Here is a 19,130-nt window from a genome sequence, read left to right as displayed (position 1 = left end):
GATACTAAGGCCCTTTATCTTAAGCTTTTAGCTACTACTTCTTAGGAAATAGGACATGCTTTTACATAGTCACAGTCCAATGATTGAATTCAAGAAATTGAACACTGATACACTATTTTTAAACATATGCTCCATATTCAAATTTCTCTGATTGCCCCCAAATTGTCTTTCATGGTATCTTTTCCAATTCAGGATCACGAATGGCGTTAGGCGTCTGTCTCTTTATCCTCCTCTATTCTGGAACAATTCCTTGGCCTCTCCCGATGTTGACAGTTTTAAAGGAAACGGGTACAGTGTTTTGTAAAATGCCCCTCAATTTGGGTTTGTCTTTGGCAGAACAGCACAGAAGCAGCGTGTCCTTCCCAGTACATCACACGTCGGGAGGCATCTGTTATCAGTTTGTCCCATTGGGGTAGTGTTAAATTTGACGTCTTGTTGAAAGTGGTACATGACAGGTTCCCCCTTCTTTAAAAATCAGCACACGTTCTGTGGGAAGATACGATGGGTGCAAACGTCCTGCTCCTGGTCAAATTGTTACCCAAGGGTTTCAGCATCCACGGTTGTCTAAATGAGTTAGTTTTAGGGTTGCAAAATGGTAGGGTTTTTAACTCTATTGTCCCTTCTAATTTATCAATTGCCGTTGTAGTATAAGAGCTTAGAAGAAAGCATCCTCGGATCCCTTCCCCCCCCTGCCACACCTTTCCCTCTGCTTGGAATGCCTTGCCACATGTCAAATCCTCCCCATCCTTGAAGCCCAGATCTAGGGTCACCTCGCCTCTTACCCTTCCCCACCCCAGCCAGGCAGACAAATCCACCCAGTCTCTTTTCCTTGAAAGCAAGGTGAGCTGTAGCTGTCTGGCCTTCTGAGCCCCTGAGACAGGGAGAGGCTGGGAAAGGGTGCCCACCCCTCCCAAGGCAGGACCCCCACCCCAACTCTGACTGGTCTCGCACAGTGGTTCTCAAACTTTAGTGAGCCCCAGAATCACCTGGACAGCTTGGTAAAACACAGAGACCTGGGCTCCGCCCTGGGGGTTCGCTGCCTACAACCCTCACTGGCTTAACAAGTTTGTTTTTTCTTCAGATCACGAGTCAAATGCAGGTTGGCCGGGAGTCTGGTCCACATGGTTCCTCGGAGACCTAGAATGATGGAGGCTCCACCAACTCGTGACACCACCATTTCAACACATGGCTCCAGGGGAAGAGAGAAGCATGGAGAAGTGCGTGTGGATTCTTCTCCGCTGGCAGCCCACTGGCCAGAGTGAATCACGCGCCCCGCCCACTGCCAAGTGGCTGGGGAACACGGAGAGCGGGCGAACCATTCGGTGAGCACGCGGTTTCTCTGCCATGACCACACCCCTCTTCTTCACGAGGACACAGCCACGCGAGACTGCTCTCTGCTCCTCAAACACACCAAATGCTTTCCTACCTTTGGGCGGTGGCACCAGCTGCTCTCGCTGCCCAAATGCTGTTGTGCCAGAACTCACATGGTTGACTCAAATGCCATCTCCCTGGAGAGGCCTTCCCTGACTGCCCAGAGTAGCCACCCACCACCTGACACCAGCCTATTTTAGTTCTCTGCATAGCCCTGATGATGCCATGTGTGGTGTCATCTATTGACAGATTGCACGCACACCCCATGAGAGCAGAAGCTGCTCACGTGCTTATGGATCCCTACCACCTAGAACAAGCCCTAGCTCGTGGCAGATGTTCATAATAGATTTAACCCTGAGGTGTCTTACCCTTCCCATTTCATAGGTTAAAAAAAATGGACGACTCAAAGAGGGTAAGTGGCTTTCCCAAGGTCACACCATTACCAAATGGCAGCACCTGACATAAAGTTCATGCTGCCGCCACCCACTACTGTTTGCTTGCATAATTTTGCTGCTTCCATATATTGCAGTAGCAGATAGTTTTTCTTTTAAGTTCCTTTCTTTTCTAAGAATAAGTTTTATTTATCCCTTTCCCACAATTCTCTGTGTAGTCACTCTCCACTGTCCTTCGTTTTTAAAAGTCTTTTAACACAACTCTACAGACGGCAGTTGGGTGACATCTATCTAGGAATTTATCTCACAGATGTCCTCACATCTGTGGGAAACTACAAATATGCGAGGTTTTTTCATTACAGGGCTGTGACAGCAAATGATTAGAATAAACTCAATTCTCAGCTGTAGGGCGCTGGTTCATACTGGTCCATAGAAATAGGTATGTATTGACAGTGGGCACGTGTGCATGGTGGAATAGTATGCAGTCCTGAAAAGTAGCAGAGCTTCAAGTTCTGACTGGAAAGTTGTCTAAGGTATAATATGTTAAAAGTAAGGGCAGCTATAACAGTATATAAAGTACTAAATGGCTTTCATTTAATTTCCCCAAAGAGCAGAATACTTCAAGTCTTACATAAAGAGATCATTTCCTCGATGAAAAAGATAAGAACAAAATACAAATCAGAATAGCCATATGGTTTCCATCATTTGAACTTATTTTATTGATATTCGTTAGCAAATAAAATTTTATTGTTGATTTTTGATGCATTATAACACACTTTTTGATAGTGGTTGCCCAATGTTGATCATTAATTTACTATACTAAATACTGCAACCTCCGAACTGCTGATTTTTACACCGGTACCCCTTTGTGGTGATGGGTGGCTCCTCTCTCTGAAGATATAAAGTGGTCCATTCGGTCCAGGGTTTTCACATTCCTTTGTTATTCTACCTACTGCTTTAAAATACATTCAAATAAAAAGAGAGAAGTTCTTCAAAATGAGTGCACACACACAACCACAAGGAGCATTGAAAACATAATTAACCGACATCCTCGTGTTCAGAGAATAAATAGTCTGAAATTATGGGACCAAAGCTTGCTCCTGGGGACTTTCTTCAGTGGCCATAAGGTTACAGTCATTCAAGTGAAGGACACATCTTTTGCCATGGGGGGTGTGGGAGGGGATCAGAGGGTGCAAAATGGCAATTTCATTTGCATATGATGTTATCCTTCCATAAATGTCTGGAACAAATGGCCACGGAACACCGTGATGCACACTGCAGTCTTCAGGTTAGAACAGATCAATGACCTGCTTAGACTGGAATGCCACAGACACTCTGTGACTGGAGCTGGGAAGGAGAGAGGGTGTTTGTTTAAAATACGGCACACATAAATAATAAATAAAAGTTCAAAACTTAGCGACAGCAATAGGACCAGGCTCCCTTGCTCATTCGTGGTTCGTCTCGCGAGCACCTCTATCTTTCCCCAAGGATAAAAAGTGGCACAAGGAGACCCAGGGCTTTGGAGGGAAAGAAATATCTTCTCGTGACCGCTCTGTTCTAAAACAAGACAGAAAAACGCGTGGACACTGAATGGCTGTCACGAAAGACCACGCGAGTGAAAGCACATGGGCCAGACTTGGGTTTCAGTAAAGGGCTGGGCCCAGCAGAAGTTCAAAGCCTCGTTTCTCCTGTGAACTAGTTTGGTATTAGGTTTGGTTGTGGTTTGTTTTACTGTTGACACATTTCCCTCGACCTCTGTCCCTGTCCCCTTTTCCTTTGAATCCTCCTACGAATGTTGTCCTCACTCTGGTCTTACTCCATTTGGTCGTGACATTGGGTCCCAGAAACAAACTGCTATCTCCTTAGCAGCTTGGTGTGTTTGTCACTTGAATTTTGGTATCACAGAACCACAGAGAGAACATCTACTGCGACTTCCCATCTAGTACCATTACTTCCTCGCCTATAAAAAATAAAAATGGAAAAATAAAACAAATCACACAGAACCCACAGGGACTGCTGACCAGTGCAGCGCGAGTGTAAATACATTCTCTTTTGGGTTAGATGTCCGACCTGACAGCTGATTACGAAACACTGAAGGACGACTTTAGCGTGAAGGCCTGGAAAGAAAAAGTCACCCCTCGAAAAGGAAGCGGCCGTCCACTGAGGCAGAGTAGTGAAGGTCTCGAAGAAGCTTGGGCCACCCAGAAAAGAAAGAACAGTCCTGAAAGCTACGTCAGCTGCATGTGGCTGTGGACGGAGGCTCCTCACGCTCTCGCCGGGTGGGCGAGGTGCCCAGCGACACCGAGGGGCATGGCATTGTGCCCTGTGCCACGTGACGGCTCACCGTGTGCAGCACGGGCAGCCAGCCGCGACTTCACCGGGTTCCTATCCATGGGATAAGAATGTCATTGGGAGTTTCAGTGCTTCTCGAAGGATAGAAGGAGAATAAAAAAAAAAGGAAAAGACACCTGCCTGCCCTGCCCCCAGCCAGCACAGGTGAAGTCCTCAGGAGAGCGGTGGCAGTGCTGGGGCACCTCCCGTGGGCTCCAGGTCCTATATACACGTTTCACAGTCTCCACTCTTCCCCCATGAGGCACGAGGTTGATTTGTCTAGCTCAGGAGGGGACGGACGGGGAGGGGAGAGCACAGTGGAGAGGGGAAGAGAAGTGGGGGCAGGACCCGACCTGTCTCCTCGGAAGGGCGCCCCTCCCACCCTCACCGCAAGCTGGTTTGTTTGGGGAGCTTAGCACCCATCAAGATGCCTGAGGTGAGCGTCACGGGGGCCTTCATCTGCATGCTGGACCCCACCATGGTGGGGAAGCTGCGATTCCGCCGGATGCCACTGTTGAGCTGCAGCCCGCCGATGGCACTGGTGACGGTCGGGCATCCGAGAGGCAGGCCCTCGGGTACCAGGCCTCCAGGGACGAGGCCCTGTGCTGGGCCCGGGGGCCGGCAGAGAAGAGGTCCCTGATCCTCAGTCAGCGTGTGGACGTGGGCTCGCCCCGAGTTCATCGCTCTGGCCACGCCGAACCGCCTGACTTTGTCCACGAGGTTGAGGTTGGAGACAGACACATCTGTCTGACTCTCACTGCTCCGGACGCCCTTCTTCTCCCTCACCTCCCTCAGGATGGAGCTGGCCGGCTTGGACGCCAGGAAGTTGTCGTAGGGCGGGCTCGTGCACTTGAACTCGAAGGAGGGCGGGGAAGACGTGGGCGTCTGCATGGGCGAGTTGGGTGGGGTGGAGGGGATCACAGCCATCCTGGGGGTGTAGGAGTGCAGCAGGGAGCCCCCGCCGGCCCTGTTCCAGCTCTGGGGGTCATACACCGCCGCCGAAATGCCCCGCTCCTTCAGCAGCCACACCAGCCCCAGGGACGTGCTCATGGTGGTCGTGGACTCGCGGGTGTTCGTGAAGGACTCGGCCAGGCTCAGCCTCCGGGGAGTGCACGGCGTGGCCGCCGGCGTGGACTTTAAGTGGCTGGAGCTGCCACAAGCTGGAGTCGGGGCCGAGTTAAGGCTGTTAAGAAAAGACGAGGTCGTTTATCAGAAAATGCCCGTGAGCAGCATGACAAGGGCAGGCCTGGGACAGGAAGGGACGACTGGCCCGGCCCAGGCTCCCCCGATGCCTCCTGCCACATCTGCTCCCCCCTCGCCCACAGGGGCCTTGGGTTCCCGGAGGCGGGGCACGGTTTAAGTGAATAGGAAGCTGCACACGATCCCCTTCTCTCAGGCCCCAGGGTGTGTATAACTGTCCCCTCTGCAGGCGAGGGAACAGGCTCAGGTCATATGTCACACTCAGCTGTTAAGCAGAAGACCCTGGATTCGAACCCAAGTCTGAGTGACCCCGCCCCCAAATAGGGGAGGAAGTGCTTCGGCAGAGAGGTCTTTTCGTCCTCCACCAAATTTACTCAATTTCCAGCGTTCCTACCGCCTACTTCTCTGACGTAAGGAGTTACCCAGCACTATGGGAAATGAGAGTTTATCTAGGGATGGCCAAAGCAGGCGGGTCATCCAGATGGAGGGCACTCGGGTGATGGAGGAACTGAGGCGGGAAGTGCCCGTCAAGTCAGTGGCAGATCCCGGCCTTCTTGCCTCCGCAAGGAGCTGCACTTGGTCCTTGCTGCGGCGGCCCAAATGCATCCCGATAAGTGGAGTTATGGGGTCAGAGGAAGCACACTGGGCTATCGGATCTACATCTATGGAGCTTCCTAGGAAAAGGCCCCGTGGGTGTGTGAAACCTGTTTCTACAGGAAAGCAAAGATTCCTTCATCCACTCGAGTCCTGCTGACTGAGGACCCACTATGTCACGGCACCTGGGGTCCAACTGTGAAGGGAATTCGGATGGGACAGTCTAAGGCCAGCGGGGGCAAGGCACTGCCGGCTGCCCGAAGAACAGGAAGGGCCTTCCTCTCACAGCTGCTATGGGATGGGGGAGGCCGCGTGGGCACGGGAGCCCTGCGCTGTTGCTGCGTGAGCCATCAAGGGGGACAGCGGCACATCCGTCCTAACTGTCTTACGAGACCTGTCCGGTGCCCTCCCAAGGATGTGGCTGCGGCTGCAGGAGCCCCTGGGAGTAGGCCAGCTGGGTGGCCTGAGGAGCTGGGGACAGAGCCCTGTCTCCCCAGCCTGACGGGGGAGGGCCAGATACCTTGGGCAAAGCCCCAACATGGGGCAAGGGAAGGAAGAGGACACACTCCGGAGTGGGTTCCTGGAATGACCAGAGCAGGGGGCCCCTCCTGCAGGAGGGACAGTTCACAAGCAAGTACACGCTGAGGCGTCATTTGGCCCCACACTCAGGTGACCTCGCGCTGGCCAGTCAGCACAGGGCGAGGCACACAGGACAGGCCTGTCTCCCAGAGACAGACGCTCAGGAGTGGGGGTGCAGGGGCACTCGGAGAAATGCGAGGTTAGAAACCACAGCAGATTCCTAAGGTTACAAGGCAGACTCTTCAAATGGTGCAGGTGGAATCCTACAAAATGTCGACCTCCAGGCAATGTTGGTCAGAAAAGATCTGGGCTTAACATCGTTCACAGGGCCGTTCCTAGGAGGCGTTTGGTTTTGTTTCCAGCTGCTGTTCTTTCAAACTTAGGCGAAAAGGAAAAATAAACCCTCTTCTCTCGCTACTGACTTTTCCCGTCCCTGGCAAGGCCCTATAGGTGCAGACGGGTGTGCAATTTTGATTTCTACGGCTGCGGTCAGAGGAACACCAGGGTGCCAGCCCTCCCTGGGGGAAGCCCTGTCCCACGGCTTTAAACACAATCTCTTCCTAACATAAAGCCACGGGACGGGGACTCTGGGTTCCCCAGAGGCAGGAAGGGAGATGGAGACTGACAAGCTAACCTATGGAGATCCCCCTCCGGTGAGAACTGCAGTTAGGCCTGTATTAGTGCGGGCGCTCGGCTCGACTCGGGCGTTTAGAGGGGTTAAGGGGTATCCACTGTCAAGGCCGAGTTAGCCAGGCACAATCACAGAGACACACCCGCGCCCGAGTCCCGGGTTAGTGGCGGCCACGCGTGCACACACGGCTCCTTCCGCGTGGCCCTGCCTGCCAGCAGGCAGGTGCTGCTGCTGTGTGCTCACCCCCTGCCTCGCCCGTGGGCGCACTCTCTGCCCTACATCTCCTCTCAGCTCAACGGGGCATGGGGCTGCTTCGTCGTCCTCCTCACATGACCTGCGGAGAGTTATTCAGAGTGTAAGGGGCTCCTTGGGCGGCGGCTCCCTCCACGCTGGCCCTGCCTGTCTCCCTCCCTCCGTCTCTGCTTTACCATCATTCCCCAGGCGTCTTGTACCACAGAGTGGCTGAGCGGAGGCTGCGGAAGGCCTGAAATCAAGCCACACAGACCACCCACGCCACGCAAATCCCCTCGCCGGACGGTGCGAACCGCTGTCGGTTCTCAGAGGCACCGGAGGGAAATGGCCCACGCTGGGCACGCAGTTCAGTCTTCAAAAGTTATCATTTAAGTCATTACAGTGTGGCCGTGGCGCACGGTTCTGCAGTCTGCTCCAGGGGCCCAAGGGGTCCCCCAGGGCTCAGTAACCATTCTGTGAAAAAACTTCATGTTTTGCTGGCAAAGTTTGGGGCAAAAAGCCAACAGACTCGGCCTTAGGGCCTGGGGGAGTGTTAGCTTCAGCTGGTTAAGGAGGGGCCTGAGACTATCCCATGGCCGACTCAACGGGCAACTGAAGGTGGGTCAGATCTCTCTCTCTCTCTCTCTCTCTCTCCATGCTGGATCAGACCGAGAGGGGCCTTTCCCAAAGGAAAGACGGGACGTGGAACAGGAGCCCGCAAGTGCTTGCGAGATGCTTTGCTGGCCGGAGCTGGTGTTGAATGAGCCTGTCTACTTGAGCTGCCTTCGACCTCAGGTCTCATGGAGGAACACCCCCACCTCACCCCACCCCTGCTCACCCCTGGGGCTGGGGTCCCTTACCTTGGCGTGACTCGCGTGAGCTCGTCTGAAGGATGCAGGATGCGACAGGTAGTGAAGGTGAAGGTGGAGTTGGTCTGTGACATGCACTTCCCAGGGTGGTGTGCTAAATTGGGGGGAAGGAGGGGGGACAAAACATATTTCTTGCATCCAAGTATACCCATGAGAAGACAAAGGTGCAGGATGGCCCTCCACAGATGCAAGAAGCGATGAGCTACCTTGTTAACTGGACCTGGGCGAGGAAGGTGAAACGCACATGTTCTGGATCGAAGGTGGTTCGTCAAAAAACAACCACACTTTTGAGCACCCGCGTGCGGAGCACCGAATTCCAGCTTCCGACCCAGTCCAGACAGGGCTCCCCATCGGCGTTCTTTGGCCAGTAGTGGATCCAGCTCGAGGGGCTAATGGGCCCATGGGGGTCAATTTGGGTCCCCTCTTCAGAGGTCAGAATCAGCTTCTTTCTCTGTTGCTTTACGTTTCTTTTCATTGGCAAACAGGTGCCAAACCCTGCCGAAGGGAGGGGACAGGTGCAGGATGGGGAAAGGCACTTGCCACCTGCAAACGGGGCAAGGCTCGTGCGGCTGGCTCGCTTTTCTGCTTACGCAGAAAAGGGGCTTGGGGAGGCTGGCTCCACTACTGTCTGTCTGTGGTCCGTGGGGTGGCAGATGGGGCCTCAGCTGCCTCAGCAACAACTCGGCGAGAGATCCAGTGTCGTCGGACGTACGAGCGCTGTGAGCAGCACCATTCCAATTTCTTGCCATCTCTAGGAAGCCTGATTTCTAATGAAAATGAGGTGGCAACAAGTCGTTCTCAATTTACCCCCTTTTAAAGCTCTACAGAGTTATTGTTAAGGCAGCTGAAGATTTATGATGGGGAGCAAAGTAAATCACAGACGCGTTAGGATCGTGCATCAGAAGCCTGGCGAGGAATAAGTAGTAAGAGTCTACAGGAGACGTCATGATTGTAGAGGTCGTTCTCGTTCATAACGCAAACATTAAAAAAAAAAAAAAGAAAAAAAGAAAAAAAAAAAAGAGACGCTGCTCCAAATAGCATGCATAATGAAGTACGGGGACCCCCGACCCCACCCAGCCCCCCACCCCTGCAGCAGCTCAGCCCCCAGAGACCTCCTGGGAGAAAACTGATTAAGGTGTCAGAGGCCATGTGCGCTCTGAAGATTCAAAAGGCTGTGAATGAGAATCTTCTAGCTCTTTATGGCAAGTTTTCTCTTGGATTTGACAAAAAAAAAAAAACAAACAAAAAAACAAACCAATGGAAAAAAAAGACAAAACAGAAGAGATTGGTGCTCTAAACCTACAAATCCACACACAGGTGATTGTGTCTTTAAAAAAAAAGAAAAAAGAAAAAACAAAACCAGAAACCAGATGAAATAAACGAACAAAAAAATGTTGGAGACACGTAAATTGAAGGCGGGCAGGACAAAGCCAGAGCACAAAAATGGTGGCGGTGGCCAGGGGAGCAACACGAGACGGGTTCGTCCCGATGAGCAAGGTCTGACCCGGCTCTCTGCGGCCAGGGAGGTTCCTGTAGCCCCCTGGTGTGACAGCCACACCATGGCCACAAAAGCAAACTCTCAGCCACAGGGAGCTCCAGGCAAAGCAGGGGCGGGGCGGGCGGGGACACAGAAAAATAGCCTTTATGAATCTTTGTTTCTCAACCAGTAAATGGAGTGGCTTAGGAACTGGGTTAACTGAGAAACTGCTGCTACACGCAAAACAAAAATGGGATGTAAGCCGTGAAGAAAAGGCAACCGAACAATCACGATTCCCTGGCGGTCACAAGGTGTAGAAACAGAAGCAACAGAACACCTGAGGAGAAGCATCCCACACAGCGCGAGGTGTTATTTAGGCAGGAGGAAAGAAAAAGGCGGGAAACAGACGTGGTTAAGACAGAATCGTTGAGAGAGAGATCACACTTAAAACGATCCACCGGAAGCAAGGCTGGATTGGAAATTAGAAGTGTCCCCCCTTTAAAAATGCATGGCCAGAATGTCAAATCAAAAGGTCATGATGTTTGCTTCCTCCCCCCGCCCTGCTCCCCCCTGTCACATATTGGATCTTTGATTGCAACAGGGAGTGTAAGATGGATATTTTAGAGACACAGCTGCATCCGAAGAAAGCAAAACCCATCTTATGCAAATGGGTTTTGGGGACAAGAAAAGGCTGCTAAAATCCAAAGTCATCATTCCCCAGAAGCAAGGGATAGCTTGAGAGGACCAGAGAAGATCAACCAGGGTCAAAAGTGCCAAAGCCAGAGGTTCGGCCCCTCTGAAATACCACTGGGACGCGGGGACCGCCAGCTCTCCTCCAGTCACCGCCTGCCCGGCCGCTGCAGCCCCGCCCTTCCTTGAGACACAACACAGAGACAGTGAGTGGCCGAGGCTCCCTGTGCTGCCACAGCGCAGCCCGGACCAATCCCCACCGCCCTGCACGTGAGAGAGAGCAATGGCTCAAAAGAGGCATGAGACACATTCCTCTCAGCAGGGTGCGGGGGTCAGGGGGAGGGCTCACGACTGAAGTCCCCGGTCCCCCCCCACACTCCACACACGAGCCCTGCCTCAGCGGCCGTGCGTTCACCTCGCACTGCTTGCTCAGGCCTCCACGGACAGGGTTTCTTGGACACCACGCTCTGACCTTCTGCTATAATCCTTCCTCTGCGTCTCAGTCTGACTGTGGAGGGCGGGCCTCGTTGTGTTGAGAGCAGAGGGCAAGTGGATTAGAGTATAAAGATGCACGAGTGTTCGCATCCAGTATTTTATTTAGGAAGGAACTTGCATGTCCCAGCAAAACCCCTAACCCCTTATCACTTTTATTTGCCCCTCTTCCCCTAGGCTCTGGCACTGGTACAAAAATCCCAAACTAACAAAGATAACCTTTGAACTTGGTTAATCCTTTATTAGTTGAGATCTCCTACCTGCATCAGTAAACTACACACAGGTAGTTACTGAACAGATGTTTTGGTCCAAAAACATGGCACGTGCAAGCACACACATCCTTCAGGTAGTGACGGGTGGGAGCGGGAAAGCACCGGAGGGCTTTATGAGGGCGACAGTCCCCCTGACGTGCCTGCCGCCTGGAGCAGGTGCACTTGGTAAAGGGTTCTGACTGCTGCGCTCCTCTGTGGGCCTGTGACACCTGATACTGACTGGAAACCTGGGAGCTTGGGACCTTGCAGCACCAGTCATGGGGTGCGTGCTCTCCCCACGATCCACTGCTCTAATGGCGAGAAGGAACAAGGCTGGGATACTCTGGTGGGGACCTGAAGGACCCTTGGGGGACTCTGCCAGCCTGGTCATCCACATATCAGATCCACACACCAGCTCACGCATTTCAGTTATCCGAATGGCATTTTGGCCTGGAAAGGGCAGGCTGGTGGCTCTCTCAAGGCCATCGTAGCACCCAGTCCTTAAACAGTCCCTTACATGAGCCCACACAGTCGTCAGGGAGCACCTAACTGCGCCCAGTGATTTCTGCGGGGAGCTGCAATGTACACATAAAGGCTGCTTCGAGGGGGTCTGCAACGTACACATAAAGGCTGCTTCGAGGACGGAGAAATGCTGGCCATGCTGCACGGCCCAGCTATTACTTTGGTCACATAAATAACTTCTTGAAACATAAAAAAAAAAGAAGTACAACTGCATCCCAAAATCTTAAAAAAAAAAAAAAAAAAGAACTCCATCGTTGAGACACACTGAGACCCTCCATATTCTCTCCCCGCCGTCTTCACAGGAAGTGACCAGCTGGTGTAAAACAAAGTGCCCCTGACCTTTTTTCCTTTCCCTAACTTGAACATGGAGTGTGATGCTGCTGTCACACGATGTGGATCTGCTTTGCAGTTTCTACGAACTTGCGCGCGCGCGCGCACACACACACACACACACACACATTCACATTCTCTCTCCCTCCCCATGCCAAACAGCCCCTTTAATTCCAGAAGCTGCCACCATATCAACAGTGGCACAGGGGACAGTCTTTTCTATCTGAGCAAAAACCAACCTATTGACAATAAGAGCCACTGTCCATCCAGCTTAACGGCGTGGCCTGAATTTTTTTTTTTTTTACCTTTTTACCAGCTGTTTAGGATTTTGTTGCCTTTTGCACTGGGGTGGGGGGCGTGGGGGAAGAGGCCGTCTCTTTGCCTTTCAGCTACGTGCCCATTTTTTAAAAAGGTACAGAAACAATGCTTTGGAAATTCTTCCTAAAAGACTAAAATATCGGGGTACAGCAAAATACCTTAAAGACCCTTTCTGTTGCTTCTTTATATATAATTCTGGCCATGAATTTTTTCTGAAAATGAGAACCATTCTATGAGGAGTTGATGTGAGGAAAGCTCCACAAAACCTGTCTGCTCTGTGCTTTATCTTTATCAGAAATACTGTTTGGGGTTAACGCGGCTTTAACGGGCATTCTTCTGGGTCCGGGGAGGCTACCGAGCAGTTTCTGATATAGTAGTGCAGCTTTCTTCTATATTTTAATAAAAGTGATTTTAAACTACGTCCTGTTAGAAGATGACATTCTTTAGCTCCTTAGTCCCAGGCTTCACACGAGCCCGGCTTTTTCTCTGCTTCTTAAGCCTTTCTTCGACACAGCCCTGCTCTGGTCCTGGAGCTCTCTAGGGATCCCTGGATCCCCTGTGCAGACGTCAGCCTGTGCCACTGGTGAGCTTTCTCATTGCACACTGCAAGGTCTTTTTCTGGTTTCATACAGCTTATGTGGGGTCCCTGAAAATTTTTTTAAATTAAAAGTCTATCCTCTCCCACTATACCAATATGTCTACTCTCAGTTTCACTTAAAAAGTATAGGATGTAGCAGATGTTCAATCTCACAGCATCACGCAGAGAGGACCAGAAACTCCTTCAAAGAGGCGTCTCTTCTGGAGCAAAGGGAATTTTTTAGAATGCTGTTAAAATGTCAAAAGGGCAAATGCAACACTCTCTTTGGATCCCCGGATGCCAACAAAGCTGGACCCCATGGCCTCTGTCCTCTTGTCCTTCCCTGGGTGGCAGACACTGGCAAGTGCAAGAGCTGCCTGGCTAAGCTGCCTGGTCAAGACCTCTGCTCATCAGTGCTTTCCAAGCCAGTTCCACAGCGCACTTCTCCCGGGCGTCGCCAGGCGGCGCAACTGGACAGCTCAGCGAACCTCAACGCCCACCCGCTCCCTCAAGGGCCCCTCCACGTTAGAAAAGCATGGGCGCAGACGCCCGCTCCGCAACAAGTCCGATGGTGCCCCTAGGAGCGCGGGACGGCCCTCCTAAGGCTTTCAGGGTTGAGGATGCCGTGGACAACGCGCTTCCGACAAGCAGATTTTGTTCTGGAAATTTTAAGCAGGGCTGACGCTCCGCGGATTGTTTGGGAGAAGTCAGAGCTCTCATTCGTCATTCAGGGGTTCCTCAGCATCTCCAAATACAGGAGGGTATGAGCAGACCATCTGCTCTGTCTGTAAGGACCAAACTCCTGAAACTGTTACAGAATTCGGGCTGGACCGAAAAGCCTCCCACCAGGGTGGTAACTCGTCACCAACTCTCTCCGTGGAGACAAGAGGGAACTTTTCTGAATCTGAGGTCTATGACTCGGATGTACCAGACATTTCCTTCCAGTCTGTTAGGCCCCATGGCCAATTTTCCGGCATAAGCCCACCTGGATCCTGCTTCTGCAGTGAGATAAAGTGCGACAGGATGCGGGTTGGCAGGGCTTTGCTCAAATCACGAGCTAGAGTAATGCCCGGCTCCTTTCCTTCCCAGAGGTTCCCTTCCCTTCCCTATTAACCGGCCTGGACAGAACCTGGACCTGTGACCTATGTGCCAAATAAGGAAGCTACAAAAACAGCTGATTCTTGGCTTTTGCCTCTGGGGCCCAGGTGATGCAGCCTCAGGGGATTTTTCCAGGGGCTGTTTTGACCAAATGTGATCTCTACCTTCAATGCTTACTTTAGGATCTTAGCTCCAACGATGACACAGCTCCACTGCAAGGCCCACTGGCCACACAGGTAGCTACATATGTACGAGCCTGTTTTATATTTCCCCCACTCGAAGTGGCCTTCACGTGTCTGAGTGTTAAAATAAACTGACCTGCACTTTCTTTCTCTGTTGCTTGAATCCCATCTTTTTCTCCCCTTTGGCATCAAAGTATCAGAGATAATTCAACTGAACCGTCTGTCCAACCAACCATCTATGGACAACTGTGTGACTAAAGCCCTTATTTTAATCCTCTACCACAGGCAGGCTCGTCCCTACGCACAAACATCTAAAACCCAGAACACGGACGGTACGAGATAATGACTCCTTCTGATAAAGTGTACTTTCTAGATGAATGAAAACATAAAATGAATGAAAACATAAAATATGTCACTGAAATAAAATAAAACTATAACCTAAAAATTGTTTGAAACGCTCCATTTTAATCATCTAAATGATTTACAAATATGAAAACAAGGATTCATCCTTTTTAAGACATGGGATTATAAAAAACCAGCAAATGATGATACAATAATACATTAAAATATATTAATAATTTTTTTCCAGTACATACTCAAAACTTTTTCTCCATGAGACAGCAGGCTCTAGACGAAAGTGCCTGATACACAAGCCCTCCCAACTTCCTCCCATTATACCAGTTGCAAGGAAAAAGATTAATCACCTCCTGTCTTCTAGGTTTCTCCCTATTCAACCTTCCCAGGCAGATGGCAGCTCCTGGGACTGTGCTATTCCAAGACTCAAAATGGTCCTGTCACTCTCCAACAGAGAAAAAGGAGCCAAATCATTGTCACATCTCTCCCCTCTGCCCTGAGCTTTAAATGGGTCTTACCCAGAAAACAAGCCCCAAAGAGCTCTCACCTACACCACCAAACCTTTCCTAAATTACCTTCGGCAGCCTACGTGGTTCTTTTTCCACCGCACACGTCCCACCAGACCCCTCTGTGGCTGCAGTGGTAGATTTGTGTGCCTCTCCTCAAAGCTGCTGGGGTGAATGTGCTACAGGTGTGAGTAAAGGGGGAAGAAGCAGTAACTATGTCTTTGTTCATGTAAGAAAAGGAGTCAGCACTTAGGTCCTCAGAATCGGTCCCCCGTCTCCCTCTGTCCTCTGAGAGAAGTTCCTAGCTGACTTGATAAACTTTATTCCTTCTGTGCAACTTCTCAAAGATACAGCTAATGGTGCTTCTTGAAACGCCAGATTCACCTTCCAGTCCACACGCAGGGCTGCAGGGAGGGCTCGTCACAGTCGACAGGATTCCAACCCTCAGCCCCCCAAACGAGCACACGCTGTGTCTCCTGCATCACTGGGCCTGGCACACGGGCACCGGTGGCCATAACAAAGGGAAGTCACAATACCGCGGCCACTGTGGCCAGTTTCCCCTTCTCAAATGTGAAGATACTAAATAACAAGCATTCTCACTCTCGGGTGAGCTTAATCTGGTAACTTAATGGCTAAATAAAATAAACCATAAATAAGCCTATATGCTAAAAAAAAAAAATCTTTTTTATCTGATATCTCTGAAGTTTATGTCAAAAAAAAAAAAGAAAAAGAAAAGAAAAGTTGGTCACAAATAAAGTCCCTCGGCCATAGAAGTCTGAACGTAGCCAGGGGACGGGAGACGCCACCAAGAACCTCAAGCTTTGTCCTACCGTGTACTGTGTAAAGCGTACTGTGGCCTTCACGAATGAAATTACGAATCCCAGAGATGAAGGAGCACCTCCAAACTTGGTGATTCAGGAACATCACGAGGATGAAGACACGGGGTCAAGTCAACTCTTTCTGGGTCTCTCCCCTTATCCCATAAGAACTTCCTTATCTTCTCGGCATAAGCAGCCAAGAGGTCCAGGAAGTCTGGCCAACAGAAACCACGTGACCACTGTGATCCCAGACCCTGAGCACAAAGCTTTTCAACCCAGTGACACCTAGGGCGTGGGTGGTTCTGTAAACTCATGGTCACATCTTTAAGTTCGTTAGGACAGGTAGGGGGCGGGGTACAGGGGAGACCAGTCAGAGCTTTTTACTAGATTCATCTAGAGTCCTCTTCCTGGGAGAGCTTCGTGACATTCTCTTAGGGTTGGTTCGGTTAAGGAGTATCGCTAAAACGCTTTTTAAAAATCCACTTAGAACAAACAGTCTGAGCTGGAAAGGAAACATACAAACCTCCATTCAAGTCAGACGAGTAAAAGGCTGATCCAGTGCTGCCTAAAACCCCAAACACTTTCTGGGCTTCCTCCCACTTGAATGCAGTGTGAGGAACTGATTCCCTCATTCACCTTCTAAACGATCCAGGACTCAAAATTTCCCCTAAAACTGCCTGACTCAGCTCAGTTTGGAAATGACCGGGGGACCGGAGAATCTGCCCCTTAGACACGGGAAGAGACCCACAACAGGACAAGGGGAGCCGATGTGCGGGGGGCGGGGGAGGGATTTAGGCGGGGTGGCGTGGGGTTAATCCACTTCTTTTTAGCAGCCTTTCCTGCTCCCGCTTCAAGATCCCCGCCGGGCCATGTGCCTCCAAGATGGGCGGGGAGCCGCACCCATCTGTTACAAAAGGAGGCGCCCGACCCTGTATCAAAAACCAGAACTGCACAATGGGCATGCTTCCATAATCACCCACACAGACGAGCGGAAGCTACAGACAGAGAGCCACTACAGATGGTACTCGGAACAGAGGTGAGAATGGCCCAGGACTCGGCCTCCGGTAAAGGTGCCAGGTTTACAGGACTTATCTCGGTGACGAGTCCAGACCCCTCCTCCTCCTCCTCCTCCTCCTCCTCCGTGGCCGCTGGCGGCTCCTGCATCTCTTCTGGGAAAGCCTGAGGCCGGCTCTGGTAACTTCTGCTGCCTGAGACAGTCACGCGTGCTCGGGACCTCTCACCTGAGGTCTCTGGGTGCTGCACTGGCGTGGAGGTAGCTAGGCTCGGGAGGGAAATGTGGTCACCTGTGTCATCTTCTTCAAAGTCGTTAAGGCAGTACACTTCGTCCAGGTCAACGTCCAGCGTCCGGAAGCCCTTGGTGACCACACCGGGCCGGGGGTCCAGGATGCCCCCGAGGTGAGGCTGGGCCAACTGCTGCCAGTGGTGCAGGGTGGCAGAACCTTTCGGGATAAAGGGCAGAGAAGGGGAGATGGGGAGAAGAGAGAGTTAGGATGAACGTCCTAGCGGACGGCTGCTCGTCACCCTCACAGTGTGCAGCGGGAGCCCTGGCAGGCCCGGGGAGCCACAGCTGGACTCTGGCAGGGACACCGGGGACACTGCCCCCACCCTTCCTACCGTGCGACAGCAGCTAATACCCCACCGCAGCTGGAAGTGGCACCAACTTAAGGAAGGAATCCATTATTTTTCTAAAGTAAAATTCATGCCATACTGTGTGCCAAGGATATTTGGTGACGAACTCTTTATTGTGATCAATGGATGTCAATCCCCAACTCCAACACAGAATCACTTTAGAAATAGAAAAAAACAAGCATGACTGGCACAAGAGGGGGGGTTGGGAGAGGGGACAATGTGTACCGAGTCTGTGCTGCGTGAGTATGAACCTCTGGGAGCAGGAGGACAGAGCAGAGGCAGAATAAGGCAAGGTCACACCCAGCCCGGGAGCCACAACAAGAGAAAAGCAGAAGGAAATTGCAGCAGCACAGAGAGACAAGCGGTAGGCACGGCTGTCACCTCCTTAGGTGTTCTGTACCTGCCAGCAACCTCAAGGTGCTCCAGGTTGAGAGGGAACTGGCCTAAGGGGGTGTGACTGAACAACACAGCAAGTGCACACAGAGGTCTGAGGCAGAGGAGCCCATCTCCCCGGGGATACCGGACCCCGGGGCTCAGATGACATCGCGCGAGGTCTGTAATAACACCGGAGGATGTCCCCGAGGACCTCGAGGGTGTCACAGGCACCCACAGAGAGAAGCGTTCCAAGGCCGAGTCTGCTTAGGAAACCCGGGAAAGAAGTGTGTTTTCTGAGAGCGTCTCAGAGCCCCGAGCGCCCTGCTGTGTGCTGGGGTCCTGCCCAGCCTGCTTTCCGCTTGGAATACTTCCCGCACCTCACATGGCCCTGGGATTGTGGGTGCATGGCCCGTGAGGCTGGGCGTCCTAGTCTCATCCTCCAGATGAAATTAACCACACAAACCAATACTCCACACTCAAGAGAGCCTGCGAGGTTCTCGGGCAAGAGCCTTCCCGCACCCATGTCCTCCCAGACCGTCACCCCTCGTTTACCAATGGTGTCCTCTGTTGGGTGGGCCAGAGCCCCTTAGATCAGTAGGCCGCCCTGTCAGAAAGGGGAGCCATGGATGCCAGGAGCCCGCAGCTCAGGAAGCCGAGATGGAAGGGAAAGGAAGGCAGGGAGGCAACCGGAAATGTGACCGAGACACAGAACCCACTGTCATCGGCAGCTCTTGACCCTTCCCAAACACGGCTGGAAAGTCACTTCCCACGTGACAGTCTCAGCCAAGGAGCCGTGACAGGTTTCTGTAAGCGGGCAATTTTAAATTCCCGTAAGAGAGAAAAAAATGTCCAGACTGCCAGTAAATGTGTAGAAGGGTTCTCGGACACCCGCTTTGAGCTCTGCCCCAGGGTTAAGTGTGCACAAGTACCACAGCAACCTCCTGAACTGGAATCTATTGAATATATATATATAGAAAATATTCTAAATGCAAAAAAGAAAAGAAATAAGATAATGAAGAGATGCATATAATGAAAGGGCACCACACAGCTGATCTCTTATTAGGTGGTGAGACACACTTAGAATAGCGGTTCTCACTGGGGGAAGGAGAGATGATTTTGACCCCCAATGGACATTTGGTAATATCCAGAGGCATTTTTGGTTGTCACGACTGTGGAAGAAGAGGGGGTGCTGATGGCATCTAGAAGGCAGAGCCAGGGATGCCGCTATCCATCCTGCAACTCACAGGACGTCCCCCGCAACGGTCAACAGTGCCGAGATGGAGAAGCCGTGC

At 51.7% G+C, this 19,130-nt stretch overlaps 1 protein-coding gene across 11 annotated transcripts in view; it reads right to left on the bottom strand.

Annotated features, from left to right (window-relative positions):
* Positions 1 to 2,455: 2,455 nt before the first annotated feature.
* Positions 2,456 to 19,130, bottom strand: part of TRAK1 (trafficking kinesin protein 1) — a 165,032-nt gene continuing 148,357 nt past the window's right edge. For 4 of the 11 annotated variants that reach the window (XM_025048957.1, XM_025048958.1, XM_025048959.1 and 1 more), the window contains 3 exons: positions 16,920 to 17,273; positions 8,190 to 8,292; positions 2,456 to 5,277 (listed from right to left, as the gene is read on the bottom strand). In XM_025048957.1, the coding sequence (XP_024904725.1) occupies positions 4,479 to 5,277; positions 8,190 to 8,292; positions 16,920 to 17,273 (1,256 nt within the window). In that variant the 3' untranslated portion in view covers positions 2,456 to 4,478. Of the gene's footprint in view, positions 5,278 to 7,100; positions 7,433 to 8,189; positions 8,293 to 10,780; positions 10,889 to 16,919; positions 17,274 to 19,130 lie in introns of those variants that run through there. The other 7 variants (XM_025048961.1, XM_025048963.1, XM_025048962.1 and 4 more) reach the window with 5 other exon arrangements.

Source organism: Pteropus alecto, unplaced genomic scaffold (assembly GCF_000325575.1).
Source record: "Pteropus alecto unplaced genomic scaffold, ASM32557v1 scaffold156, whole genome shotgun sequence".
NCBI classification, from domain to species: Eukaryota; Metazoa; Chordata; class Mammalia; order Chiroptera; family Pteropodidae; genus Pteropus; species Pteropus alecto.
The sequence above is the reverse complement of the archived record's forward strand: the minus strand, read 5'-3'. Positions and strand labels throughout refer to the sequence as shown.